Source organism: Leptopilina heterotoma, unplaced genomic scaffold (genome assembly GCF_015476425.1).
Source record: "Leptopilina heterotoma isolate Lh14 unplaced genomic scaffold, ASM1547642v1 Lhet_45, whole genome shotgun sequence".
In the NCBI taxonomy this organism is placed as follows: domain Eukaryota; kingdom Metazoa; phylum Arthropoda; class Insecta; order Hymenoptera; family Figitidae; genus Leptopilina; species Leptopilina heterotoma.
Window position 1 is genome coordinate 2,392,893 of NW_025111086.1, and position 25,552 is coordinate 2,418,444.

Consider the following 25,552-nt stretch of genomic DNA (forward strand, 5'->3'; position numbering starts at 1 on the left):
CTTTTTCGTTTTTTCTAGGATCAACCTGTATCACCTGAGTTGATAGAGTATCTGCATTGTGCAATTGTAATTCACTGACGCCCGACGTTGTCGCTTCGCGTGGCAATACAATTTATCCTGAAATTGTTTTTCCTTTGATTGGAAAATGGAAAAAAATTAAGAACACGGATGTAATTTTCTTGGATGTGTTGATCAGAGAGAATCCCGGGAGAAATTCTTTTTTTCTCTCTTTCTCTCTCTCGTTGCCTGCACCCTTCCGCAGCCACGGTCACTCTGCGCCTCCGCAAAACCACTGACGGAGGCCGTGACTCCACACTCCCTCGTTTATCTCTCACACGTTTACTGCAAAAAGTTGAGCGCAGGACTGTAAAAGGTATTTGACTCGATACTAAATTCGGCCAAATTCAAACTGACGAAAAATTCTTTCTATTTCTTTTTTCATAAACAGCGAGAGAAAAATTATTTTATTTTTATTTTTAAAAAATTACCAACTCGATTTGAATAATTAATTAATTCGATATGTGACATAATTATTTCTTTCTACGAGAAAAAAACATAAATTCGGTCAGTAAATTACATTTACTATTTTATGTCAATAATTTTTTTTTTTTTAATTACATTACTAGAACTATTAAAATTTCTAAATAAGTAAAAATAATTTTAAATCAATAAAAATGTAAAAGAAATAATTCAACATGGTGCGTCCAATTTATAAACATAATTAAAAAAATCGAATATAGAAAACAACATTTAAAATTATATTGTTAATTTAGTTACAAATTTACAAAATTAAAAATTCAAATTACAAATAATTTACAAAATGGAACAATTTTTCTTTTTAGAAATTAATTCAATCTTTTTCCAAGAGTAGAAAAAATAAATCGGTCACTAATTTGAATTTTTCTTTTTCTTTAATTTCAATTTTACAAATTATTAAAATTACTAAATCTAAATAATAATTAAACGAATTAAAAATAGAACAAATAATTAAATATTTTAAAATAATTAAAAATTTAATTATAAATAATTAAATTTATAAAATAGAAAAATAAATAGAACAGAAACAAAAATTAGTAAAAGTTAAAGTTAAAATTATAAATCAGAAGTTAACGACATTATAAAGTTACGACATTACGAAATTAAAATTCAATTTATAATTCAAATTATGTACAAATATTTGAAAAAGGAAACATTTTTAGAAATAATTAATTCTTTTTCAAATAAATCGGTCACTAATTTGAATTTTTTGCTTCTTCAATCGCAATTCTAAAATTAATTAAATTTCTAAATTTAATAATTAAACTAATTAAAAGTAAAACAATTAAAGGTGGTGAGACCAATTTATAAATTTAATTTAACAAAAAAAAAATAAAATAGAAAAAAACAATTAGTCAAAATTACAAAAGATACAAAATTAATATAAATTTCTAAAATTAAAATTTACAAATACTTGAAAAATGAAACAAATTTTCTTTCTGAGAGTAGAATTTTTTTTCCGAGAGTGAAAAAAATAAAACTGTCACTAACTTGAATTTTTTTTCTTTAATTTCAATACTAGAATTATTAAAAATTCTAAATATGAATAATAATCAAAATAATTAAAGGCGGTGCGACCAATACAGAAAATAAAAGAAAAAAAATAGAATAGAAAGAAATATGTATTATTAGTTATTAAAATTCGAAAGTTACAAAATTAAAATTATAAAATTAAAATTTACATTTACAAATATTTAAAAACCGAAACAACTTTTTTTAAATTGATTTTTGAATTCATTTTAATTAAATTAAATTTAATAAATTTAAATTAAATGGTAAAAAAATAAATTTGAAATAAAAAATAATTTTAAAAAATAAATTATGAGTGGATTGCAAATATTTTCCTAAAAAAAACAACTGAATATGAACAAATTTTCGAAAGAATTTTTGTTTTTTTCGGTGTTTCTTCATTCAAATTGTTTTAACTCCGCAAGAATTTTTTTTCTCAAAAAGAAGTTTTTTTTTTAAGTTGACAATACCTAGTAAATTTTTTTGCATATTTTTATTTACCTGAACACTTAGAAAACTTCAAATTGACGATTGATGAACGTTGTTCAAAACGAAGTTCTCTTTACATTGACGAACAACAAAGTGTTTATCTAAAAAAAAAAATATTTTTTTAACCTTTTTTTTCTATTCGACAAACAATATTTAAACTATGTATATTCTCTTTGTATTTCTTATCGTGTTTGAGTTAACAAATTATTGTTAGATATAAAATATATTTTACTGCGTCAATACCTGGTTTATTATCAATTTTCATAACCGGTATTGTATTTTCCCTTGGTCACCATAATCATTTATGTAAGAATATTAAGATAAACTTTTGCAAAAAAATAGGAATATTTTTCCCTAATTGTCAACTTGATAAACATTTAAAATTAAATTTAGAAAAAAGTTACATTGTTGCGAAGTTGGAACAATTTGAACAAACAACTGGAAAAAATACAGTAAATTTTGAGAACTTTAAAGTATAAATTAATTGAAAAAAGCAAAATATGTAAATAATAAATAAATAAATACAACCCTCTATGAGGAAACAAAAAAAAATAAAGCAAATAGTTTAAAATAAAAGTAAAGAAAAAGGTGAATAATTTACATAATTGAAAAGTTCATTGAACACTGCTTTGTATTTTTCCTAAAAGTTTATCTTATCTTATCGTGAAATGATTTTTAATTAACTTTTTAATTAGATTTTCCTATATACAATTTCTCGATTTCTAATAATTCAAGGTCATATTCTTTTCTTTGTTTTTGTATTTGACCTAAAATGGTTTAAAAAATAGTTGTTTCTTTATTTTTTTACCTTGAAATAATATAATTGACCTTAAAGTAGAGAAAAAAAGGAAAATTATAAAAATGGACAATAGTCTTAGTATATGTGTTACTTCATAGTTATTAGAAATTTTAATAACTAGTCTAAAGTCAAAGAGCATTACATGATTATGGTAAAGACCTAAGTTGTAATTGTGAACTCGTTTTATAAATACCGGACACGAGGAACGATAATGATAAGTTTCATTTAGTGAATACACACTGATCTATGTAGTTTTGCCTTCGCGATTTATAAAACTATCTCGAGAAAAAAAACACTGGTTTGCTTTCAATTATCAAATTAAACTCATTTAATTGAAATTATTTTTTTCGTGACTAGCCAGAATTTTTAAATTTCTTTCATCATTCATTATTTATTTTCTTTATTTTTATTATTTATAAATACATTTTATTTAAATTATAATTTTATGGAAATTATTTATTTATTATTTGAATATTACTAGTAATTAATTATTTATTAAAGTATTAAAGAAAAATCTCTCTCTTTCTCTTTTTTAAAATTCAAAAAATTCGTTTTTAAATCTTGAAAAAGAATGAAATTAGAACATTGAAAATAATCGTTGGACCAAAGGTCAAATGTCAATTTTTTATTCAAGATACATAATCTTGATATTTTGATAACTTGATAATTAAAAATTGAAGAAAACGAGAGAGAAAGAATTTTTTGTTGTATAATGTGTTAGAAAATAAGTGAAAGTGTCTAAATAATTATATATTGAAATATTAATGAATTTAATGAATTTTTGCAGGAAGAAAATATGTAAATCTAATCATGAAGCAATAATCGGTGAGATGTGGAGAAATAATGCCTGAAATAATTTATCTCGAGGAAAAGTGGTGGCCCTTGGAGGGAAAAATAAGGTTGATATATCAAAGCGCAAGCGCTCAATTCAAGCTCGATTTTTGTTGTGTGCAAACACATATGTATATACTATTGCAGTGCAAGCCCCGTTGTTCTTAGAAGATGAGCAAGGGTGTTAAATCTCTTGTGATATCACGTTTTATCTGTCGAATATTTTCAAGGATAATTGTCTCATTTCATATACAGACAACAGTGCGACAAGTTTCCCGCACTTATTTACAACACATTAAAAAGGTAAATAAGTGTCATTGTTATAATCAACCCTTGAAAATTTCTTTTTTTCATTTTTCAAAAATGACTTTTTTTTGCACTAGAAATTTAATTTCGTAATTTTTCTTTTTTATATTCGATTTTTTATGTCTGAAAATATTTTGTTGTCGTTTTTTCAAATTAATGCAAAATTAATATAAAATATAAATACAATTCTTTTCTAGAGTAAAATAAATATAAATTTTAATTTGTTTAAAGAAATATTCAATTTAAATAAATACAATAATTTTTAATTAAATATAAATACGACTTTTTTTTAGTAAATATATAAATTCAATTTTTTTCAAATTCAAATAGAAATTTAATATTTATTTCGAATAATACAATAATAATGATAATAATAATACCTAATAATAACAACAATAATACCTAATAATAATAACAATAATATTAAACAAATAATAATAAATTCAAATCAAAATCATTTTTTAATTTTTTGATATTTTTTCCTGGCATAAAAAATCGGACATACAAAAAAATTATAAAATTGAAATCCAGAAATATTAAAATATTTTATTAATTTTCAATTTATTCTTCATTAAATAAACTAAAACCGACACTATTTTAATTGAACTCTTTTCATAAAATAAAAGGAACAAAGAAATAGAATATTTTCTTTTCTTTATGAAATAAACTCACAAGAGCAAAAAACGAGCAATTAACAAAGTGTCTGTTGTTAATTCTGTAAATTCAAGGATTTTTCCGAACAAAAAGATTTGTCCAACTTTAATCGACAAATAATTTTTAATTTTGAATTTAGTATTTAGTATTTTTATTTTTTATTTTGAATTTATGAAATTTATTTATGAAAGAAGGAAATAAAAGTCATATTTGGAAAAAAATGAAGTGTGAAATTTTTGAAAAAGAATTTTCTATATTTAGTCTTCGTGGATCTAGTTCTTTCTTTCTTTCTTTTTTTTTTTTTAATTAATTATAATGATAGAATCGAAATCCCCTGAATGTGTGTTGGCAGATATGCAAGAAAGTAGTTACAAGGTCAACTAGTTTGTACTCCTCTCTCTGTTTCCGTAATATTGACCGAGTTAAATTTTGATGGTACATTACGCATTAAAACGAACTGTGACAAAACCTAATGGGCACCGTATCTAAAATTAAATTCTCATGATGATCCACGAGCAATTTTGTCTTTATCTATATTTATTTACTAATTCTAAATTCTAAATCGAGAGATTAAAGCTAAATTTTATTCGTTTTAATGAGAAACATTTTGCTGAAATTCTCTTTAAGCGCAGAATCATCACGTGGATTTCTCCCTCTCGTTGGAAAGTGACTTTTGGGAAAATCTATAAATTTTATTGCTCCTCAATTTCTAAAGAGATTAACTTGAATTATATAATTAATATTATTCAATTTATTATTTTATTACTTTTATTTATTATTTTTATTTCATTGTTTTTATTTTCTTTTAAAATTTTTTTTTTTCTTTTCTTTTATTATTTTTTTCTTTTCCTTTATTATTTTTATTTTTTATTTTTATTACTTCTATTTATTTTATTGTCTTGTAAACATTTTTACAAAAAATTTCTATCTCTCTTTCATTTACTTTTTTCGATGCGATATTTTTTTTTCAATTTCGCAAAATTATGCTAATTTTTTTTTAATTAGGAAAGTTAATAATTAATTGTATTTACAATATTTATTATTAATTGGTATATTTATTCATTTTTACAAATTTTAACTTTTAAAAAAACCCCAAAAGACTAAGTAGAATTTTTTTTAATACTAAATTTTTATTTTAATTTATAAAAAAATCCAAAAACTATGATTTAAAATTTCTTTATAAATCTCATATTTTAATTTCAGTTAGAAAAGAATTCCTAAATTAAATATAGAATTGTTTTTTAAATTTCAAACTTATATTTTAATTTAGAAGAAAATTCAAAGACTAAATGTAGAATTTTTTTTTATTTCAAATTTCAATTTCAATTTTGAATAAATCCAAAGAATGAAATAGAATTTCTTTATGAATTTCAGATTTTAATTTTAATTTAGAAATAAATTCCAAAAACTAAATATAGAATTTCTTTATAAATCTCAAAATTTTAATTTTAATTTAGAAAAATATTCCTAGATTTAATATAGAATTTCTTTTTAAATTCAACATTAAAATTTTAATTTAGAAAAAAAATTCCAAAGACTAAGAATTTCTTTTAAATTCCACATTTTTATTTTCTTCTAAACTTTAATTTAGTAAATAGTGAAGTTATGGAAAATAAAGTATTTTTATAGTGCAGAATTTTGTTTTTCCATAATAATTGTTTATTTATTAATATTTTGTTTTTATTTGTTTTAGTTGTCTTCTCAAGGACAATGGACTCTAGTACCTTGGACGCCCTTTGAGCCTCCTTCGATAAAATTACAACAAAAAATAAAATTCCTCCCAACAAAATTCTCAGTCACGGTAAGTTTCGAATAAAAAAAATGACTAAATAATTAAATTCAAACATTTTTTCAAATTTGTTTACGTCTGCATTTTTAAAAATATATTTTTTTTATTATTATTTAATTATATATTTTTTATTATCGGCTTTATAATTTTATATCTTTACTATTCTTTAGTGATAATTTTTTTAATTTTTTAATTCAAAAATTTCTTAATATTTGCATTTCTTAAAATATTTTCTTTTTATTATTATTTTAATTATTATTTATTTTTTATTATTATTTTTTATATTATTATCTTTATAATTTTATATTTTTATATTCTTTAGTGGTAATTTATTTATTTTTTAAATTCAAAAATTTTGTAATTTCTTTATTTGCAAAAATTATTTTCTTTTTGTTATTATTTTAGAATTTTTCTTATTTATTTATTTTGTTTTATATCTTTATTTATTATTTTTTCTATATCTTTATAATTCTTTGGCGATATAATTTTTTTCTTTTCTAAATTTAACAGAGATTTTAATGCTATATTTAAAAAAAATGTTAAATATCAATAATTCTTGATTTAATTAGTTAGATTTAAAAAAACTATTATTTTCTATTTTGAATTTTAAAAATTCCCGCCAAATGGTGACGGTTCCCACCACTAGTGGCGCTGTTATTGAAAAACAAAATATCGAGTTCATCCATCTTTCTAGTTGTGTATACTCTATGTCTTTAGGTTAAAGCAGTAGTGTTTGACGATTTGTGCGATAAAAAAGAAAAAGAAGCCAATGATTTAGAAATAGTAAATTAGTGTTAATTATGCTTTGGAATATATTTAACTTTGTATACAGAGGAGCTGGCTATGCTCTAAACACTTGGTTCTACGGACAGGTATGTTAGAAATTTATCATCAAAACATTACTTTTTTCTCTATCAAAAAATCATTCAACCATTGCCCTCTTTTTGTACGCTCTGAGAATAACCGGTTTTCAATCTTAGGAAATTTCGAATTGTCAATTTCAAGCAATTCATACAAATTACCCCCGTGAAATGATAATGTTATTATTTTCAAATATTCCATTATGCAATTAACCTACTTTATTGAATTTTATTCACAACAAAAATTTGTAGGTTAGAATACGCGACATTAACGCGGGAATCTTTTGTTTCATATTTTCTTTGTCAATCATACTTTGTTTATGGTCATTTCTTTGTTCTGAGATAGAACATCACTTGCTCTTATTACGGAATTCCGGGGAAAAAAATTAAAGATAAAATTTATACAATTTATATTATTTGGTCAATTTCGAAGGGATGTAAAGTATTTCAAAGGGATGTGAAGATTCTTTGGATATTCAATTATTTTTGTAACTTAAGTTAATTTAGTTAACATAATTATTATATTAATAAATAGTAAAAATAACTTTTAAAAATATAAATAAATTTAATAATAAAAATAACTGTTTTTACACGTGTTGAATTAATTTGAATTGACCGCCTTCTTGACCGGAAGTAATTTGTTGCAAACTTCATTCTTAATATTTGATTGAACAATTCTAATTCTTTGTATATAGGCAAATAAAAATATAAAATCGATTCAAAAAATAAAAACGTTTTTTAAAAACCAAATATTTTTTAATTAAAAAAGAAAAAAATTGGCGGGATTATTTGTAATTGAGGTTGGTAGAACTGTTTGTCGATAAACGTCCAAAATGGACGATACTTGAAACACCAATCAAAATCAAGTGTTGTCGCATCGATCCAAAGCCAATGTCGACAACTACAGTGTCGTAGATTGTTACGTTGTTTGACTTTGCGTATTTCGCGAAGTATTTTTAATCTTATTTGTCATCAAATAAGCCTGGATTCCAATTAATAATTGTAAGTAAACGATCGGCAATTGTTTTAAATTTCTTGAAATGTCAATATTAGGTTTTGTACGACTTAAATTTACGTGTGCATTTTCGTACCTGATGCTTCTTGTACCTTCAAGATGGCTGAATAGTTGACGCAATTCATCCTGACATACGATCTCGAGAAAGTTCCGTGTGTGTGATCCTTCAATTTATTTATCATCGTCATTTAAAAATCATTCTTCAGATAGCGGAATAATCAGGTTTTTTTTAAACTTCTGGAATGAAAGTGATGTGGGTTAATTTTTGAAGGTTGGACATATTCCTGGTTTGACATTGATTTTTTTTTTTCGCCGAATGGGGAGCTGAAAATGTGCTCCCGCGCTTGTCTTTACCTATATTATTAGTGCAAAGATTATCGCCTTTTTCAAAACTAAATATTGAATTGTTTAGTTTCTCTAATTTTTGTTTATTCGAAAAATTTCAGAAATTACGACTCAATTTTTTTTTCTCTTATTTCCTTTTTTTTACGAAGATTTCTTTATTATTCGATGATGATAATTATTGATAAATTGGCATAATTATTAAATTAATGTTTAGCGGAATAATCAGGTATTTTTGTTCGAACTTTGTTTTTTTTTTATTAAAATGTTCTTTTTTTGTAATATTGTACTTAATCTTGATTGGAATTTTTTTTTCGTTTTTTTAATTTATAAATTTATGTATCTAGTTTCATGGTCGCAGTGCGTAGAGAATTTTAAAATCTTCCTTTAGCGAGAAAATATCGATTTTAATTCTGAAATTTGTATTTAAATTTTTATTTATTTTTTAAAAAGTCGATTACGTATGTTTGTCATCAAGAAACGTAAGAGATAAAAAGTGTGACATAAATCTTGTGAATAATTAATCTAGTTTTAATTAGTCTTATTTACAGATTCAATTATTTAAAGTATCTCAGATTTGCATTTTTCTTAGAATTTCGTCTCGGAAATTTATTTTTTTGTCCTTTTTCTGAATTTCTTTAAAGTTTTTCCGAATTTAAGAATTTTTAGTTTCGAAAAAACAGAAAACTAAAGATTTTCTTTTTACGAAAAAAAAACACTCCCCGAAAACTTTTACAGAGTGTTTTGAACCGATGTCCTCATCTTCATTTTCGAAAGATAATCCTCAAGCATCATCCTCACGTTCTTGGATATCATCAATCTTCGATTTTATTTGGGATCAAGTGAACATCTTGCGTCCTTTAAATGTAAGTACATTTCTTCTCGGAAGTTCCGGAAGCAGAAAAAGAAAAGTGCACGAATTTACGTTTTGTGAATTGTGTAAATATTTGTTGCTAGTGAAGAGAGATTGGTCTGCTTTCGAGAGCAATTTTGCTCCTTTTTTTTTAAATATTGTTATTAACCAAACACTCTTTGTAAACAATGGCAACAAATTTATTCCTTGAAGAAGAAAAGAAAAAAAAATTTATCCGCTGATGTAGAACGCATTACTTGTTTTAATAGAAAGTTGCACAGCTGCCTTTCGTTTAGAATATTGAGATCCATTCTTCATTTTCTTAACCTAATTCCTAATTGTTTACAATAAAAAATTGCATCTGCATTTTTGGATGAAATTATTCATATTGTGTATCGTCTCGAATATTTGGTAATTTTTTGTGCCGTAGTTTTTTTCTGACCTCGTAATTTTGGAGTATGCACATATTAGGCCTTTTAGATATTTGTGTTTAACAACCAGTTCAAAAAATACATATTTTAGTTTTATATTTCAAACATACCGAACTCGATATGATAGGAAAATAATTTAATAATGATGGTAATGATTAAAATGAGAAAAAAAATTTAATTTTAGAAAATTATCGATCAAGATTGTAATTTGAGATTTTTTTCAGATGCCACGAAGCAGGAGGCACCATCGTTCTAGAAGCCATTCTAGGTCCAGATCAAATTCTGGTTCACCACAATTTGTACATAAACGAAGGAGAATCGATTATGAAAGTCCGCAAAGCAAGGGCACATACAGGTTAGATAAGTAAGCTGTAACTTAAAATTTTACTGATAAATTATTTTTTGTTTAGAAAAAGAATTCATTTTATTTTTTACATTTTTCGTATCATGAGAAAATTTTTTTTCTTCTTTTTTGAACAAACATCTTTTATTTTTTTTTCTCTAGATTTTTCGTTATTAATTATTCAAATGATTTAAAGGAATTTCAATCAATAATTAAATCTATTGATTGTAATTCATTTAGGTAATTATTTTTAATTATTTTTTAAATCGTTTCAAAATTCAAATTTTTAACTCGAAATTAAAGTAATTTTCAAATTTTATATTAAAAGTAGAATTAATTTTTGAATTTGATATTTAAAGAGCAATTTTTAAGATTTAGTGTTCAAAATTCAATTATTTTTCAAAAATATTCAAAAATCAACTTTTTAATTTAAAAATTGAATTATTTTTCAATTTTATATTGAAAATCGGATTATTTTTTGAATTTAATATTCAAAATGCAATTATTTTAAAAATTGAATATTCAAAACTAATCTTTTTCATTCGAAAATGAATTATTTTTCCAATTTAATATTAAACAGAATTGTTATCTGAATTTAATAATCGAAATGCAATTATTTTTGAAAATTAATATTCCAAATTCAATTATTTTAAAAATTTAATATGCAGAAATCAATTATTTTCTAAAAATTCAATTATTTTGAAATATCCACGTGTTTTCCAAATTCATTTTCAATTTTCATAATGAATATAGAAACTACGTGAATATTAAAAATAATTGAATTTTTAAATATAAAAATTTAGTAATAATTCAAATTTAAATATTAATTTTCAAAAACTATTGCATTTGGAATATTAAATTCAAAAAATAAATCTGTTTAATATTAAATTCGAAAAATAATTCTTTGAAAAAGATTAACTAGGAATATTAAATTTTAAAAGTAATTGAATTTTAAATTTAATTATTTTTAATCTTAAAGTAGTTTTTAAATTCATTATGTAAATTCAATTTATAAATTAATTTAAAATTAGAAAAAAGTTATTGGATTTACAAAATGAATTTAGAAAATATTAAATATTAAAAAGAAGTGATTTTTTAATGTTAAATTTTGAAAATAATTGAATTTTTAATATTAAAATTTAAGAATAAATGAATTTTTAATATAGAAATTTAAGAATAATTGAATTATTTTCAATACTAAAATTGAAAAATAATTGAATTTTCAATATTCAAATTTGAATTTTAGAAAATTTTAATACTTAAAATTCAATTATTTGTAAATTGAAATATTTACTTCACTTATTTAAATTCGATTTGTAAATTCAATAATTATTTTCCTATTTTAAATTATAAATTAAAAAAAAAAAGAAAATAAGTATTTTTTAAACATTTAAAATGTTAATTTAATAGTTTCTTCATTTTTAATAATTTGAATTGAATTTTATTATTATCGAACTGTGGGAATATGTTTTTTGAAGTAAAAAGAAATTGGAAAAAAAAATTCTTCTAAATTGTTAATTTAGAAGAATATATTGAATTTTTCAATTTTAGAATAAAAGAAAAAGTAATAAAGAATTTCTTTTTTATTTATTGAAAAATATGTGTTAAATTCGTGAAATTAAATGAATTTTGAATTTCATTTTTTGTTTCTCAAAAGAGAAAATTAAGTCAAAGTACGGTAAAATAAGAAAAGCTGTTTACAGTGTTTTTAATTTTTGTAAATTTAAAAAATTTGAATTTTGAAATGAAATTGAAATATTTCGAAAATAAGTTATACTGAGGAGAGACTTGATAAATTTTCTAATTGTAAAATGTCAGTATTTTTACTCCGAGAAATTATTACTCTACTTTCGATTTATTTTTATTTGGTGATTACTATTTTGTTAAAGTTCTATTTTTTACAGTTTATTTCAGTTTTTTCTCATTAAATTACAGATTTAAATGTTTTACTCTATTATTCAAATTGTTTAATAGCTTTGCTATTTTCTAGAAATTACAGATCCATTTTAGAGAGACTTGAAAAATATTTCCATCGTGTATGGTCATGAATTTAGACGAGTTTTTTTTTAAACTTTTAATCAACTTTCTTCTAATTTCTTTCTAATTTTCTTTTCTTTACATTTTCGATAAAGAGGAAAATTAAAAACCAAGTTTGGATTTTTTTCACTGATTTTTCAATCAGTTCAATTTTACAGAGTGTTGGGTTCTCACAAATTTTTAAAATTGAAACTTTTCAATGATCCACAAGTTTTGAACGAATATTAAAATGTATGGAATATTTCTTAAAAATATTTTCATAGAATGAAATTAACCTAAATGAAGAAAATTAAAATTAAAAATTTTGTTTTTTCTCCCTGAGGAGGAAATTATTTAGAATTCGAAACTTTGGAGTAAACCAATTTTTTAAAAATTGTCCGAATCTTTAAACTTCTTCTAAAATTTTATTTATTTTATTTGTTTTTTTTTTAATTTTTTAATTTAGAAATTTAGAAACTAAAAATTAATTTTTTTGATGACGTAAAATTATTGTTAACAATATGTAGAGAAAGTTAAAGAAGAAATAAATAAATTTCGTCCATGTGAACGGAAAACTTTAGGTTCTATTCAAGATTTAAAAATTTTTCATCAATTTGTAAAATTCGTGAAAAGAAATTCAAACTATGTAATTTTATCAAAATGCGGAGACGTCACTGACAGAGTCAATTCTGGGAATTGAAAAAAAGAGAAAAATAACGTTATCACTTTTTTTTTGTGCAAATTTTTCCACAAGGAGCCCAAAGGTCAATTTAATTACTCTTTTCTTTTTTTGTCAGGTTTCCAAATGTTTTTTTCTTTTTTCTAGACTGCAGTGAAGCTATAGAGAGGCATTTAGTTATCGAAGCCAAGTTAGAAACTATTATTTTCATAGAAGATGGTTTTAAAAAAAATTGAAAATTGGCAATGAATTGTTTTTTTTTCGATTGTCAATTTGAATGTTTTTTTTTTTTTTTTTTTTTTTTTTTGCGAAATTAAGAATTATCGTCGACAGTAGGAGGATGAGGAGGTGGAGGGGGTGGGTTGAAGTAACTGTTGTAGGCGAGTCAGTTGATCACTGCGGATACAACTCTTTCCCTATCGAGACACTAACCAATGGCGTTCCTTGGAGGCCAATGCCGCCGAGGATTCCCCTCCTTTTCTTAATAAACTCGCGACCCTCGAAAAGTGAAGCTAGAGAGTACGAGAGAGAGAATCCTCCATGAATTTCTTATGGCTGTCAGTCGCAATCGGTGCTTATGTTCGTAAAGTCGATTCGGAAAACAAGAGTGTCCAAGGAAGACACTCTTGTCCTTCCATCAAAAAATTGTTGTTAGTTGATTGTAATTACAAAAAAAATATTTTCCGTTTTCCTCGACTCAGCGGCGGTTTGCGTGAGTGTTTACGACCGCGATGGACAATCGGCCTCTTGATTAATAATTTTTTTTTATTCTATTTGAATTATAAGTGTTGAGGAAATTGATTTTTGAATTTTAATTTTGTGTTTTCGTTTTCATGGAAAAATTCAGTTGGGAATTTAATTGAATTCAAATTGAAATTTGGATTTTAATTTTGTTGAATTCGGGAGTTTTTTAATTGAACTCGAATTGAGTTTAAATTTGGTTTTTTAATTTGATGGAAAAATTCAATTTTGTGTTACAAAATCTCAAGTTTGAAGGTGTGATTCAGATGATTTAATTTCGAGGGTCTTGGTTTGAATGAATCTTTTGTGTTTTTATTGTCGGTCATCAACTGACAACTTGGCAGAAAGTTTTCTTAATGTATCTTTAGACTTGATGGCAGTAAATCGTAATTCCATCTCACCGTAACACTTGGTTTTCATTCTTTGTTAAGTTCCCTGGAGCATAAAGTGTGACTTCTCGTACTTCTCTTTTTTTTAAAGTACTGTTTTGAATACATTCTCATTCATTTTCTCGTTTCCGAATTTTTAGATTTTGTTTCTTATTTGTTTTCTTCTACAAATATATTAACGAAAAATAAAAATATTTGCAAATATATTTAGGAAACATAAATATATTTGCAAAAAAACAAATATATTCAGGAAAAATAAATATATTTGCGAAAAACAAATATATTTAGGAAAAATGAATATATTTATGAAAAATAAATATTTTTGCAAAAAACAAATATGTTTACGAAAAATAAATGTAAAATTTTGAATTTTTTCAGATTTGAAATTGATTGCGGGAAAAATAGTGTCAAATGTGGAGAGAATAGAGGCGTGAAAAACAAAGTGGAATTTTATTTCGAAACATTTGTGAATTGCGAATTGAAAATATAAAATTTTCATTCACGTCTTTCCATCGTGGAATGCAAAACAATTTTTGTTTGCAGTTACAGAATGGTGAATTATCGTGTATGCGAGGAGTTTTACATTGAAAACAGGATTGAAGTGGGATGATGGTTTTCTCACATTTTATCTTTTGAATCGTGGGTTGAATGGTATAGAAGAAGAAAGGAAAAAAGAAGAAGAAACATATGCAGTTACTTCCTTTGAAATGAAATCTAAAAGTTGCTCGACTCTTTTTCGCAAGTTGAGATTATCTCTCAATCTCTCTTATTACGAAATGAGACATTTGTTTTTTTAAATCACTTTCGAACAATGGTGACAATATTTTTGATAAAATCAAAGTCCAAACAATTTTTTGCCAGGGGAAGAATTATTTATTTGTTCTCTAGAAAGAGTTTTTTTCTCTCGAAAAAAGAAGAAGGAAAAAGAAAATAAATCTTCTCTGTTTTGAAAATTCGGAGATTTCCTCGAGGAATTTTAATTTTTGATAATTGATCGATTTTGAGGAGGAAATATTGTTTAATAATCAAGGTTAAAGGAATATTTCTTTATTTGGTGTTCAATTTAGATACAGACACAAACATGAAAGCTAGGTCAGTCGTACATAATTCATCGCTTGTATTACCCTTTCCATTCGCTTTTATTTGCACTCGCGGTCCAATATAGGAAATGAATGCATAAAGTCATGAATAAAAAGACAACATTTAAAAAAAAAAAAACTTGGGGTGGCTGTTCTCAGTTGATCGTCTGACCTTTTAGGGGAGTTTCAAGTTACTTGCGATACAAAATTTCTTTTTGTCGATTAACATTCTTTGTAACTTTTTTTTTCTTCCTCAGTGACCTTTCTTTTATTAAAGGAATACATTTTTTATGAGAGAAATTTGAATTAAAATTACAATTTGTATTGGAATTAAAAATTTGATTAAAATTACAAATCGTTTGGAATTAAAATTACAATTGGAGTGAAAATTGCAAGAATTGGAATTAAAATCAAAAGAACTGGAATTAAAATTACAATTCGAATTTTTCTGCAAAAAAATTTTAATTTCTAAGGAAAGTTTCCATATATCTATCAAATTGTATTATGTAAAGATTTTTTTCTCTGACGTTTCTCGTTAGAAAAAACAAACGTCACGCATTGTCATCTATTAATCAACTTTGATGTAATCTGGAGATTTTATATAATATTTTATTCCTCATTGTTCCATTAATTTAAAGTTAGTTCACCCACGACTGATCGGAAAAAAAATTCATCACCGAAAAAATAAAAATAAAATTCAAAATAGTAATTTTCTCCATGTGGCAAATTTTCTTCTCTCAATTTACTGAAATTGAGAATTCTTTTCCTCGTTTAAACAGAAAATTATGAACTATTCCTTTCCTGAATTTTTTCAATTTCTTCAATTTAATTTTATCAAGTTATTATGATCAACAAAGTTATTATGGTAAAAAGTGAACATTAATGGTCTAATATATATATGTAGTAGAAAGTAAGACTCTCGGATCATTTATTATCGCACTAATAACATCATTGTTATTTTCTTTATTTTTCCAGAGTTGAAATTTCCTCTTCATTTCGCATATATATATATATATATATATATATATATTTATATACGATTCACGATTCCATCTGAAGGATTCATCTTTTTTAAATGGCTCTCTTTTTCTTTATATATGCGAGAGCGAAAGCGAAATTTTATTAGGAGAGTTTCTCCATTGAAAACGATTAAACAGAAAACGATCGTCGATTTCCCTCGCACATGCAATAACAGGAAGCTCTAGAGAATAAAACGTGAATGTAATCTCTCGCCGAACCAACAATTCACTTGCAATCTCATTAAAATATTTTTCAATATACACTTTCAATTTTATCAAATTCTTTTTTAAAATCGTTTCACTGAATGTGATAAATCATTTTTTTAATTCTAATTAATTTTATTAATTTTAATTAATTATTTTTTAATTAATAATTATTAAATTATTATACTAATAGTATAATTTATCATTAATACTAATTTATTGTTTGTCGAAAGTTAATAATTAAAAATACAAAAAAAATAGTTCATTAATCATTGATAGATAATTAAATACTATTAATTTCTGTATTTCTAATTAATAGTTTTTGGCAAATTTTTATTAATATTAAGAAATTAGTATTAATAATTAGTATTAATAATGATAATAATTTGATATTTTATTCGTTAATTTTTTAGTAATTGATTATTAATTAATTTAATTGATAAATTAATATTAATAGACAGATTACTAATTGGTAAATATTGAATAGTATAAATACAAAGAAGTTTTTATCTTTCTTTTCGTAAGTCGTTATAATGAGGCCGTTGATTGTCTATCGTGAATGCAGTTCTTTCCTGGTAATTAAAAATATTAAGAAACTATAAATTCCTGACGTGTTTGAATTGTAAATCTAGGTTGCACGGTAGGCGGGAGTCGAAGGATGCCTGTGATATCTCACGGCGCTGTCACCAGTTGTGTCACCCTTGCTTCTTGGATGTTAAGGTATATACACTATACTTTTTCGTGTAATTGGGACCTAGGTCAAGGCTCCTCACCACGTGTCCACCTTTCATTCAAATTGAAATTGTGTTTATTTCATTTCTCCCTTTAATTGGACCGATATTATCGCACCAATCGATTTGTTTCATTCTCTCCCTCTCTCTCCCTCTCACTCTCCGTGAATTTAAATAATTCTAAACCGACTATTATTGAGGTCAGGTGAAATATTAGCAAATCCCCCTATAACCCCCCACCCTCAAGCAAGCAAGCCAATTGAATTTCAAATATTTATTTTTATTAGCCTCGATTAATTCTGTTTTGCATTTTCCATATAAATTCTAGACTATTTTATAGCTGCATTCCTCTTGTCGACAATTTTCGTTTTTTTTCTGCTTTTGAAATTGAATTCCATTTAGAAAGTTGGAAAAAAGTTGGTTTCTTTTTTTTTCAGAAAAAAAACTGGATTCAGTTTTTTTTTTCTTTTGAAATTGAAAGATGAAACAAAATAAGTTTTAGTTGTTTTATTTTTTTTTCCTTTTGAAATTAAATTCTATTTGAAAAGATGTAAAAAAATAGTTTTTAGTTTTTTTTAAATTTAATTCTATTTGGAAAGAAGTACAATAAAGTTGGTTTCAGATTTTTTCCTTTTGGAATTGAATTTTATTTGGAAATATAGAAAAATAATTAATTTTAGTCATTTTTTTTATTTTGAAATTTAATTTTACTTGTAAAGATAAAAAAAGACAATTTTCTTCCTTTTGAAATTGAATTCTATTTGAAAAGATTGAAAAATTGTAAAAAAAAAGTTGGTTCCATTTATTTTTTTTTATTTAAAATTTAATTTTACTTGTAAAGATGACCAAAAAAATTGATTTTAATGTTCTTTTCTTCAAAAAAATGAACTCTATTTAGAAAGAATGGAAAAAATTGGTTTTAGTTTTTTTTCCTTTTTGAAATTGAATTTTATTTGGAAATATAGAAAAATAATTTTAATTTTAGTAAATTTTTTCTTTTGAAATTGAATGATGGAAAAAAATTGTTTATTGTTTTTTTTAAATTGAATTCTATTTGGAAAGGTTGTAAAGAAATTTGTTTAAATTTTTCTCCTTTTAAAATTGAATTTTATTTGGAAAAAAGGAAAAACTTGATTTAAATATTTTTTTATTTTTGAAATTGAATTCTATTTGAAAAGAATGGAAAAATTGACTTCATTTTTCGTTTTCTTTTTGAAATTGAATTCAATTTGAAATAATGGAAAAAAACTGATTATAGTATTTTTTTTTCCTTTTGTAATTGAATTATATTTTAAAAAATGAAAAAAAATGATTTTAATTCAATTTCTTTCTCTTAAAATTGAATTTTACTTTTAAACGTGAAAAAATTGATTTTCATACTTTTTCCCTTTTGAAATTGAATTCTATTTGAGAATGTTGAAAAAATTGAATTTATTTTTCGTTTTCTTTTTGAAATTGAATTCAATTTGAAATAATGGAAAAAAAACTGATTTTAGTATATTTTTCCTTTTGGAATTGAATTGAATTTGAAATAATTAGAAAAAAATTGATTTTAGTATTGTTTTTCCTTTTGGAATTGAATTTTATTTTAAAAAATAGAAATAATGATTTTAATTCCATTTTCTTCTCTTGAAATTGAATTTTACTTTTAAAGATGAAAAAAAAATTTGATTTTAATATTTTATTAATTTTTGAAATTAAATTCTATTTGGAAAAACGGAAAAAATTTGGTTTCAGTTTTATTTTCTTTCGAAATTAAATTCTATCTGTAATGGTGTAAAAAATTTATTTTTTCAATATTTATGAATAATCATTATTAATTAATAATAATAATTCACTTAATTATTAATTGTTTATTAATTTAATGATTAATTGCCGAACATTTTAATTATTAATTTCATGATTGAATTAATTGATCAGTTAATTTAATTGTTTAATAATTTTAATTAATTGTCCAATAATTAATAATCAATTTATAAATATGATATACCATAAAAAAATTTTAAATTGTCTTCTCAACTGAAGAAATAATCTTTATGATACTAAAATTCTTCTTAATTAAGGCAGATATTAAGTCTTAAAGTGGATCTAAAGTGCCGAGATGGGGATTACTTCCTTAATGTATAAAATAATATGACCCATTTAACAAATTATTGCTGGTACGTATACACTGACTAATTCTGAATTCTCGTTGGAATTTTCAAGGCCTTTGGACAGAATCCAAGATCAAAATGCGGGAGAACTGGATATTTCTCTATTTTTTTGATTATGGTTTATTGACGTCTCTCTCCTCTCCTCCATTTCTTTGATGATAAATCATTTTCAAAGCAAAGCTTTAAAAAAGAATAAATATTTTTTTTAATTATGATCTACTTCTCTGATCTTTGATGAACCGTGTTTTTTATCCTCTGTTGAATCTTATCCTCCATTTTTAAACGTAAAAAAAGACAATGACGTCTGTACACAATTTTTCAACCGTATAGACGATTTTTTTGCAGATTCAGGTTCAGATTAATTTAACGTTTCTATTCTCTTTGTGAATCGATTCTTGTATTTTTCTTTTTATTTGTAGTTTTGATTTTATTTTGCTAAAATTTTTCTTTCTTTTTTCTACTTTTTTGTTTATTTTTTGCTTTTCTTTTTTGGAAAAGGATTCTTTTTTGGTTCCTTTTTGTGTTATTATATAACATTTCTATAAGACTTCTTTCACTGTTTGAGAATTAAGATTCGACAAACTAACCTCCGGTGAAAATTCAACTGGAACGTTGCCCAATTACCGAACTTTATAGTATTTCCGCTTGTAAGTTTTTTGCATTCCCTTTATTGTGATTGCGAATATCTATCATTCCTTGGATCAATTTCATGAAAACAATGCTAACTTTTTTTTATGATCCGGAATCATAAACTCTTTCTCTAAATCCAAAATTACACAATCTTTTCTTTTTTGCCACAATTTTTTTTTTGTATCGATAGTGATTTGCAGATCTTCTGTCGAGATATGATAAAAAAAGAAAATTATCTAAACGAAAAAATAAATACGATAAAAAATAATTATAAAAGATTTTTTCTCGATAAAAAATGATTCGACGATATGAAAAAAGAGTAAAAATTATCAAAACTTTAGCGTATAATTTATTTTATTTGATATTTAAATTAATTTACTATTCAAATTTATTTTCAAAAATTTAATATTTAAATTTTCACTAATTTATTTTCACTAACAATTTATTTGTGTAAATAAAGTTAAGTGAGAATTTAATATAATCACGTTTTTCTCACAGAGTGTGGAAAGTTTATAAATTGTAATTTTTTTTTATTCTCATTTTCAGTGGTGAGAGGGTCCTGAGGTCGCGTCAACATGAGCGTGGAACAAGTCAGGAGCGTCGTTACAAACGTAGCCATCGAAGATCACCAAGCAGCGGACGACAGCATTCACATGTTAACAGTCATCGGGCTCGTGATCGTGAACGAGATCGTGATCGACAAGTACAACAGCAACAGCAACAACAACAGCAGCAGCAGCAGCAACTAAATCGACAACGTCTCGCAACATCGTCGAGACGTGCGAGACAACATCGACATCATGGCACAGCATCACCGAGTCAGGAACGACATCGGCATCGTTCACCACCCGCCAAGAGTCAGGTCAGTCTCAAAATTTCTTTGAATCTTTATTTTTTTCCGTTTTTTTTTCGATTCCGAAAAATACATTTTTTGCCATTCTTTTGACTATAAAAGAAAATATATACTTTTTTTGGATCTCTACCTATTTAAATAGATATTTTGGAAAAAAGTCGATGCAAGTTAATTCTCAGGAAGGAAAACAGTATTTTTTTTCTCATTTGCATGAATCACTACTTGTGTCTACTTGATTTTGTTATTAAATTAAAAGAAAACGATTGCTTTTCAAAGGGAAAAACTTGTTTTTTTTCGCAAAAGATTTTTTTATTGGAAAATGTGCGATATGTAAGTTTTTTTTCAGATCAATTAAATTTAGATATATAAATTCTTTCCGTTTTAAGGAAAAGGAGTTTTTGTACGTCTTTTTTTTACTAAAGGGAAAATTTTGTTTTGAATTTTTTTTTTATGGAAAAAATTGGAGATATTGAACAGCTGTGCTTTCAGAAATGCATTTTTGGAGCAATGACAAACCTGCTCAAGTTCAGTTAAGGTTGGATGAGAGAGCTTAAGCATCTTCATTCGTGGGTTTATTGAGGACATGCTTTGCCTACATTTGTTACAATTCTTTTTATGGCAACGTACACACGCCTATTATTAACAACAGCAACTAACACCTCGTCGAGAAACGGAGAACGTCGCGTGATCTCTTCATGGAATGTTATCAATCGCTCGTCGATAATTATTCGTCGCTCTTCGTTATCAGTCATTAGAAAAAACGAAAATAGAGAAAAAGGAAAAATAGAAAATAGAAAATATAGAAGACGAAAAATAGAAAATAGAGAAACCGAAAAATAGAAAAGAAAAAAAAATGGAAAAGTGTTTTCGTATTAAAATCTAAGAGAAAATTTTTTTTTCTCTCCTTCGCTTGGAGAATGTTACAAATTGGAGAACGAAGAAGAAAATCCTAGTAGTCGAATACCAATGATTCTTCTTTCTTCCACGGTGTGTGCGTTGCTATTTTCGACCGACGACGACTACTATTTTCGAGGGGGACTCGTCATGCGGGTTTCGCAGCGTTTTCAGTGCGAGTTTGCGCCAGATGGCCAGCGCAGCATCGCCGAACTTGCAAACCGGCAGGCCGGTTTCTTCGGACCCGGCGACACACCCTCGGGAATTTTTATTTTTACCTAGAATTAAAAAAAAATCTCCAAGTTTTTCGCGAAAATAAAGAAAAAAAAAACCCCCGACAAGAAATTACTTTTTAAACAGTGATTAGTGAACTTTTTTTTTTCTATTCCGCAACAGACTGATATCTTTAGAGAACAAACGGAAATTTTCAACAATCAAAAAGGAATTTTTAAATTAAATATTTGTTTAAAGAAATTCTTTTCTTTTTAGAATAAAAAATCGAATCGAATCAAGATAATAAAGACAATTTTGACAGTTCTCGAGAATTGTCAAGTGAGAGAAATTTTCAATACATAATTGAAAATTGTGACTCGACAGAAGACAGAAAATAGAAAACGAGAAGAAAGTAGGAGGACACCTAGTTCCAGAAATATACTGACTCTCGAGATATGGTGTATAAAACTCGCGAGATTTTGAACTCGTCTCGGTGTGAAAAATTGTGCGTTTGTTTAGTAGAAAGGAAAAGGGGAAAATTTGTATAGAAAGGGAAAAAATAATTTATAAACAATGATTTGAAATTTTTTTCTCCACCTTTTTAAATAGTAGTCAAAAAATTGGAGAATTCGAATCGACAGAAATTTGTGAATTCAATAGAATTTTGGAGAAGATTCGATTCGAATTTGAAGAATAGGAAAAAAATTTCGAGGATTCGATTCGATTTGGAGAATTCGAAACAATAGAAAAGGATTTCGATTCAAAATAAAAATTCGGAGAATTCGAATCGAAATAAAAAAATATGTCTCGACAGAAAATTAATAATGGATCGATGCTCGCACTCGGACAGGACGAGCAAAAAATCTGGTGGCCAGGAGCAGCGTGGGAGGATTTGTGGCAAAATTTTATACCCAAATTCAACGTGACCCCCGAGTCAGAGATCTCGAGTTCCGAGGTAGTTTCCGGAGAATTCAAAATATTTCGAGGAATCGCAGATTTATTTGTTCGATTCTCTTTTGTTTACTTTTTTATTGTGTCTTTTCTTGATTTTTTTAGTTCAATTCTTGGTATTTAGTTTCCTTATAAATTAATATGAATTAATAAGTAATAAATTTATTTATTTATTAGTTAAATTGTTTATTTATTTATATTACAAGTTTAATATTTTTTCATTTAATTTCGAAGAATCGTAGAATTATTTATTCAATTCTTTTTCTTCATTTACTTTTTTGGTTTTGTTTTCTTATTTTATTTTTTATTTTTATTTTCGAAGAATCGTAGAATTATTTATTCAATTCTTTTTCTTCATTTACTTTTTTGGTTTTGTTTTCTTATTTTATTTTTTATTTTTATTTTATATTTTAGGTTAATTTTTGGTATTTAGTTTTTTTTATAGATTCATTTATAAATTAATAAGTAATAAATATATTTAAATTATAAATTCAATATTTTTTTTCATCTAATATATGAATTTATAATTTTTCTAAAAGTTTTGAACGAAATATTTTTTGTGCTTCAATATTTTTGAAAATTACTAGACTGAAATGGTGGAAATTGTAATTGAACATTTATTTAGTTAAAAATTATTTTTTCAATTATGAAAGAGCAATTTTTTTGTAAATAAAATTCAAATTAAAAGAAGTAATAAAAATATACGGTCGTTCAATTAAATGTTGGAAATTTTAGAAACATAATTTAGAAATATATTTATTATATAAATTTAATAAATTTTTCTCATTCAATTTAATTTATAAATAGATAAAATAGTTAAAAATTTATTTAATAGTTTTTATTTTATTTATCTGTTTTATTTTTATTATTAATTATTATTTATTTTTTTTTTATTTTACGAGGAAAGTGGAAAATCTGCAATCAGATAAATTTTTAATTTATTTTATTTACAAAATATAAATATTTTATCATTTTTGTAATTTAATTAATTTCAATTACTTTTTAATTACTTGTGACTTAATTGTAGATTTTCGTAAGGAAATCGTCATTTTTTTGTCTTTGCGTCTCCTCGAATAATTTTTGAATTTCGCTTAATATTTAATAAATATTGTGAGTGGATTTGTGTTTGAAAATTTTTTTTTTTTTTTGTTTTGATATCTAATCCAATTTTGGCATTTGTCATCTTGCACCATTTGCTAATGCGGTCATTTGAGCATGTAATTATTCCCAATGACCCGGCTTTTATAATGCGCGCGGCGGCGCATCGTACGAGATGATGATGATGATGATGATGTGTTACGTATTGAAAACAAAAGAAAAAAAAGTTATTTTTGGATTCGACTCAACATTTTTGGAGTTGAGCAAATTGATTGACCTGATCGCAAGTACATGAACTGATAACCCAACAACCTCACTCAATGCTGTCCCCAATCATCGGGACGAAGATGAATGAAGAGTGCATCACGCACCTGGTGCTCTGAATCTCAAGAACAAAATACATACAGTTGGGTCTTTGGCTTCAAAAATAAGCAGTGCAGTTTGAATCGAGATAAATATATATTACGAAATGGGGGATTATTTTTCTTTTACTTTCGATTATTGGAGTTATTTTCTTTTTACACTTTCGATAATCGAAAATTTTCGATTACTGAAATTTTGTTTTTTTTTTTCGATTACTTGATATTCGAAAATATTTGTTTACTGAAATTTTCTTCTGTTTTACTTTCGGTTGTTTTTGGAAATCGAAAACTGTCGATTACTTTTGGTAATCAAAAGCTTTCGATTGCTAAATTTTTTTTTTACTTTTGATAGTTGAAAACTTTTGATTACTAAAATTATTTTTCTTTTTTACTTTCGATTGATAAAATTACTAAATTCGATTACTTTTTAGTAAACGTAAGTTTTCGATTATTCTTAGTAATCAATTCAATTACTGAAAGTAATCGTAAAAAAGAAAAAAATTCCCCCCACATTGAGGGTTAAAAAAATTATTGACGAATTTGGTAATTTTTCTTCTTGCAGTGTTTGGAGTTTCGGGAGAATTTCGTCTGTATTTTAAAATAATAATAGAATCTACAATCACAATGTGATATAAAAAAAAATCAACTCGGCATTTACAATTTATCTTGTTTTGCTTTTAGTAAACATGATTAAAAGTGACGCGTCGATTATCGGACTTCAAGATTGATCATTGGCCTCTTAAGGAGAAAAAAAGTGCGAAAAAAAAGAAAATACTTTTTATTTACCGTGACAATGGAAAACGATCGAAGGAAAAGATGATTATTGAGGAAATTGTCTTTCTTTCCAAAACTTATTTATTGAAACGAATAAATGAATGAATTTGACAGTTGAAACATTCACCTCGAGTGTTTACACTTCACAAGTTTTTACATTCATAAAAAATTTGCACTATTTTGATGAAATTCGAAAAGGAAGAAGTGTTTATAAAAAAAGGAGCGTTTATAAAAAAGGAGCGTTTATGAAAAAAGAACGTTAATAAAAAAGGAACGTTTGTAAAAAAAGAACGTTTATAAAAAAAGAAAGTTTATAAAAAAAGGAGCGTTTATAAAAAGGGAGCGTTTATATTTATATTATTGTCGAGAGAGAAAAAAATTTCAATACCTTTTTCAAATGAGAGATTAATAGTTGATCTTCGTCAGCAAAATACTTCATCGTTTGCTCTTTGCTATAGAGAAATTGAATGCCCTTCTTTGTTCCTCTCTTCACACGGAAGTTTTTCTTC

The 25,552-nt window shown here is 24.9% G+C and overlaps 1 protein-coding gene across 9 annotated transcripts in view; it reads left to right on the forward strand.

Moving 5' to 3' along the window:
* Nucleotides 1-236: 236 nt before the first annotated feature.
* LOC122507117 (serine/threonine-protein kinase Doa) overlaps nucleotides 237-25,552 on the forward strand; it is a 47,762-nt gene continuing 22,446 nt past the window's right edge. Inside the window, exons 1-5 of one of the 9 annotated variants that reach the window (XM_043619666.1) lie at nucleotides 237-373; nucleotides 3,621-3,967; nucleotides 6,318-6,425; nucleotides 10,139-10,278; nucleotides 20,445-20,760. In XM_043619666.1, coding sequence (XP_043475601.1) covers nucleotides 3,836-3,967; nucleotides 6,318-6,425; nucleotides 10,139-10,278; nucleotides 20,445-20,760 — 696 coding nt within the window. In that variant the 5' untranslated portion in view covers nucleotides 237-373; nucleotides 3,621-3,835. Of the gene's footprint in view, nucleotides 374-3,620; nucleotides 3,968-6,317; nucleotides 6,426-7,130; nucleotides 7,286-8,120; nucleotides 8,276-9,078; nucleotides 9,113-9,368; nucleotides 9,497-10,138; nucleotides 10,279-13,477; nucleotides 13,665-17,016; nucleotides 17,105-20,444; nucleotides 20,761-25,552 lie in introns of those variants that run through there. The other 8 variants (XM_043619667.1, XM_043619670.1, XM_043619668.1 and 5 more) reach the window with 8 other exon arrangements.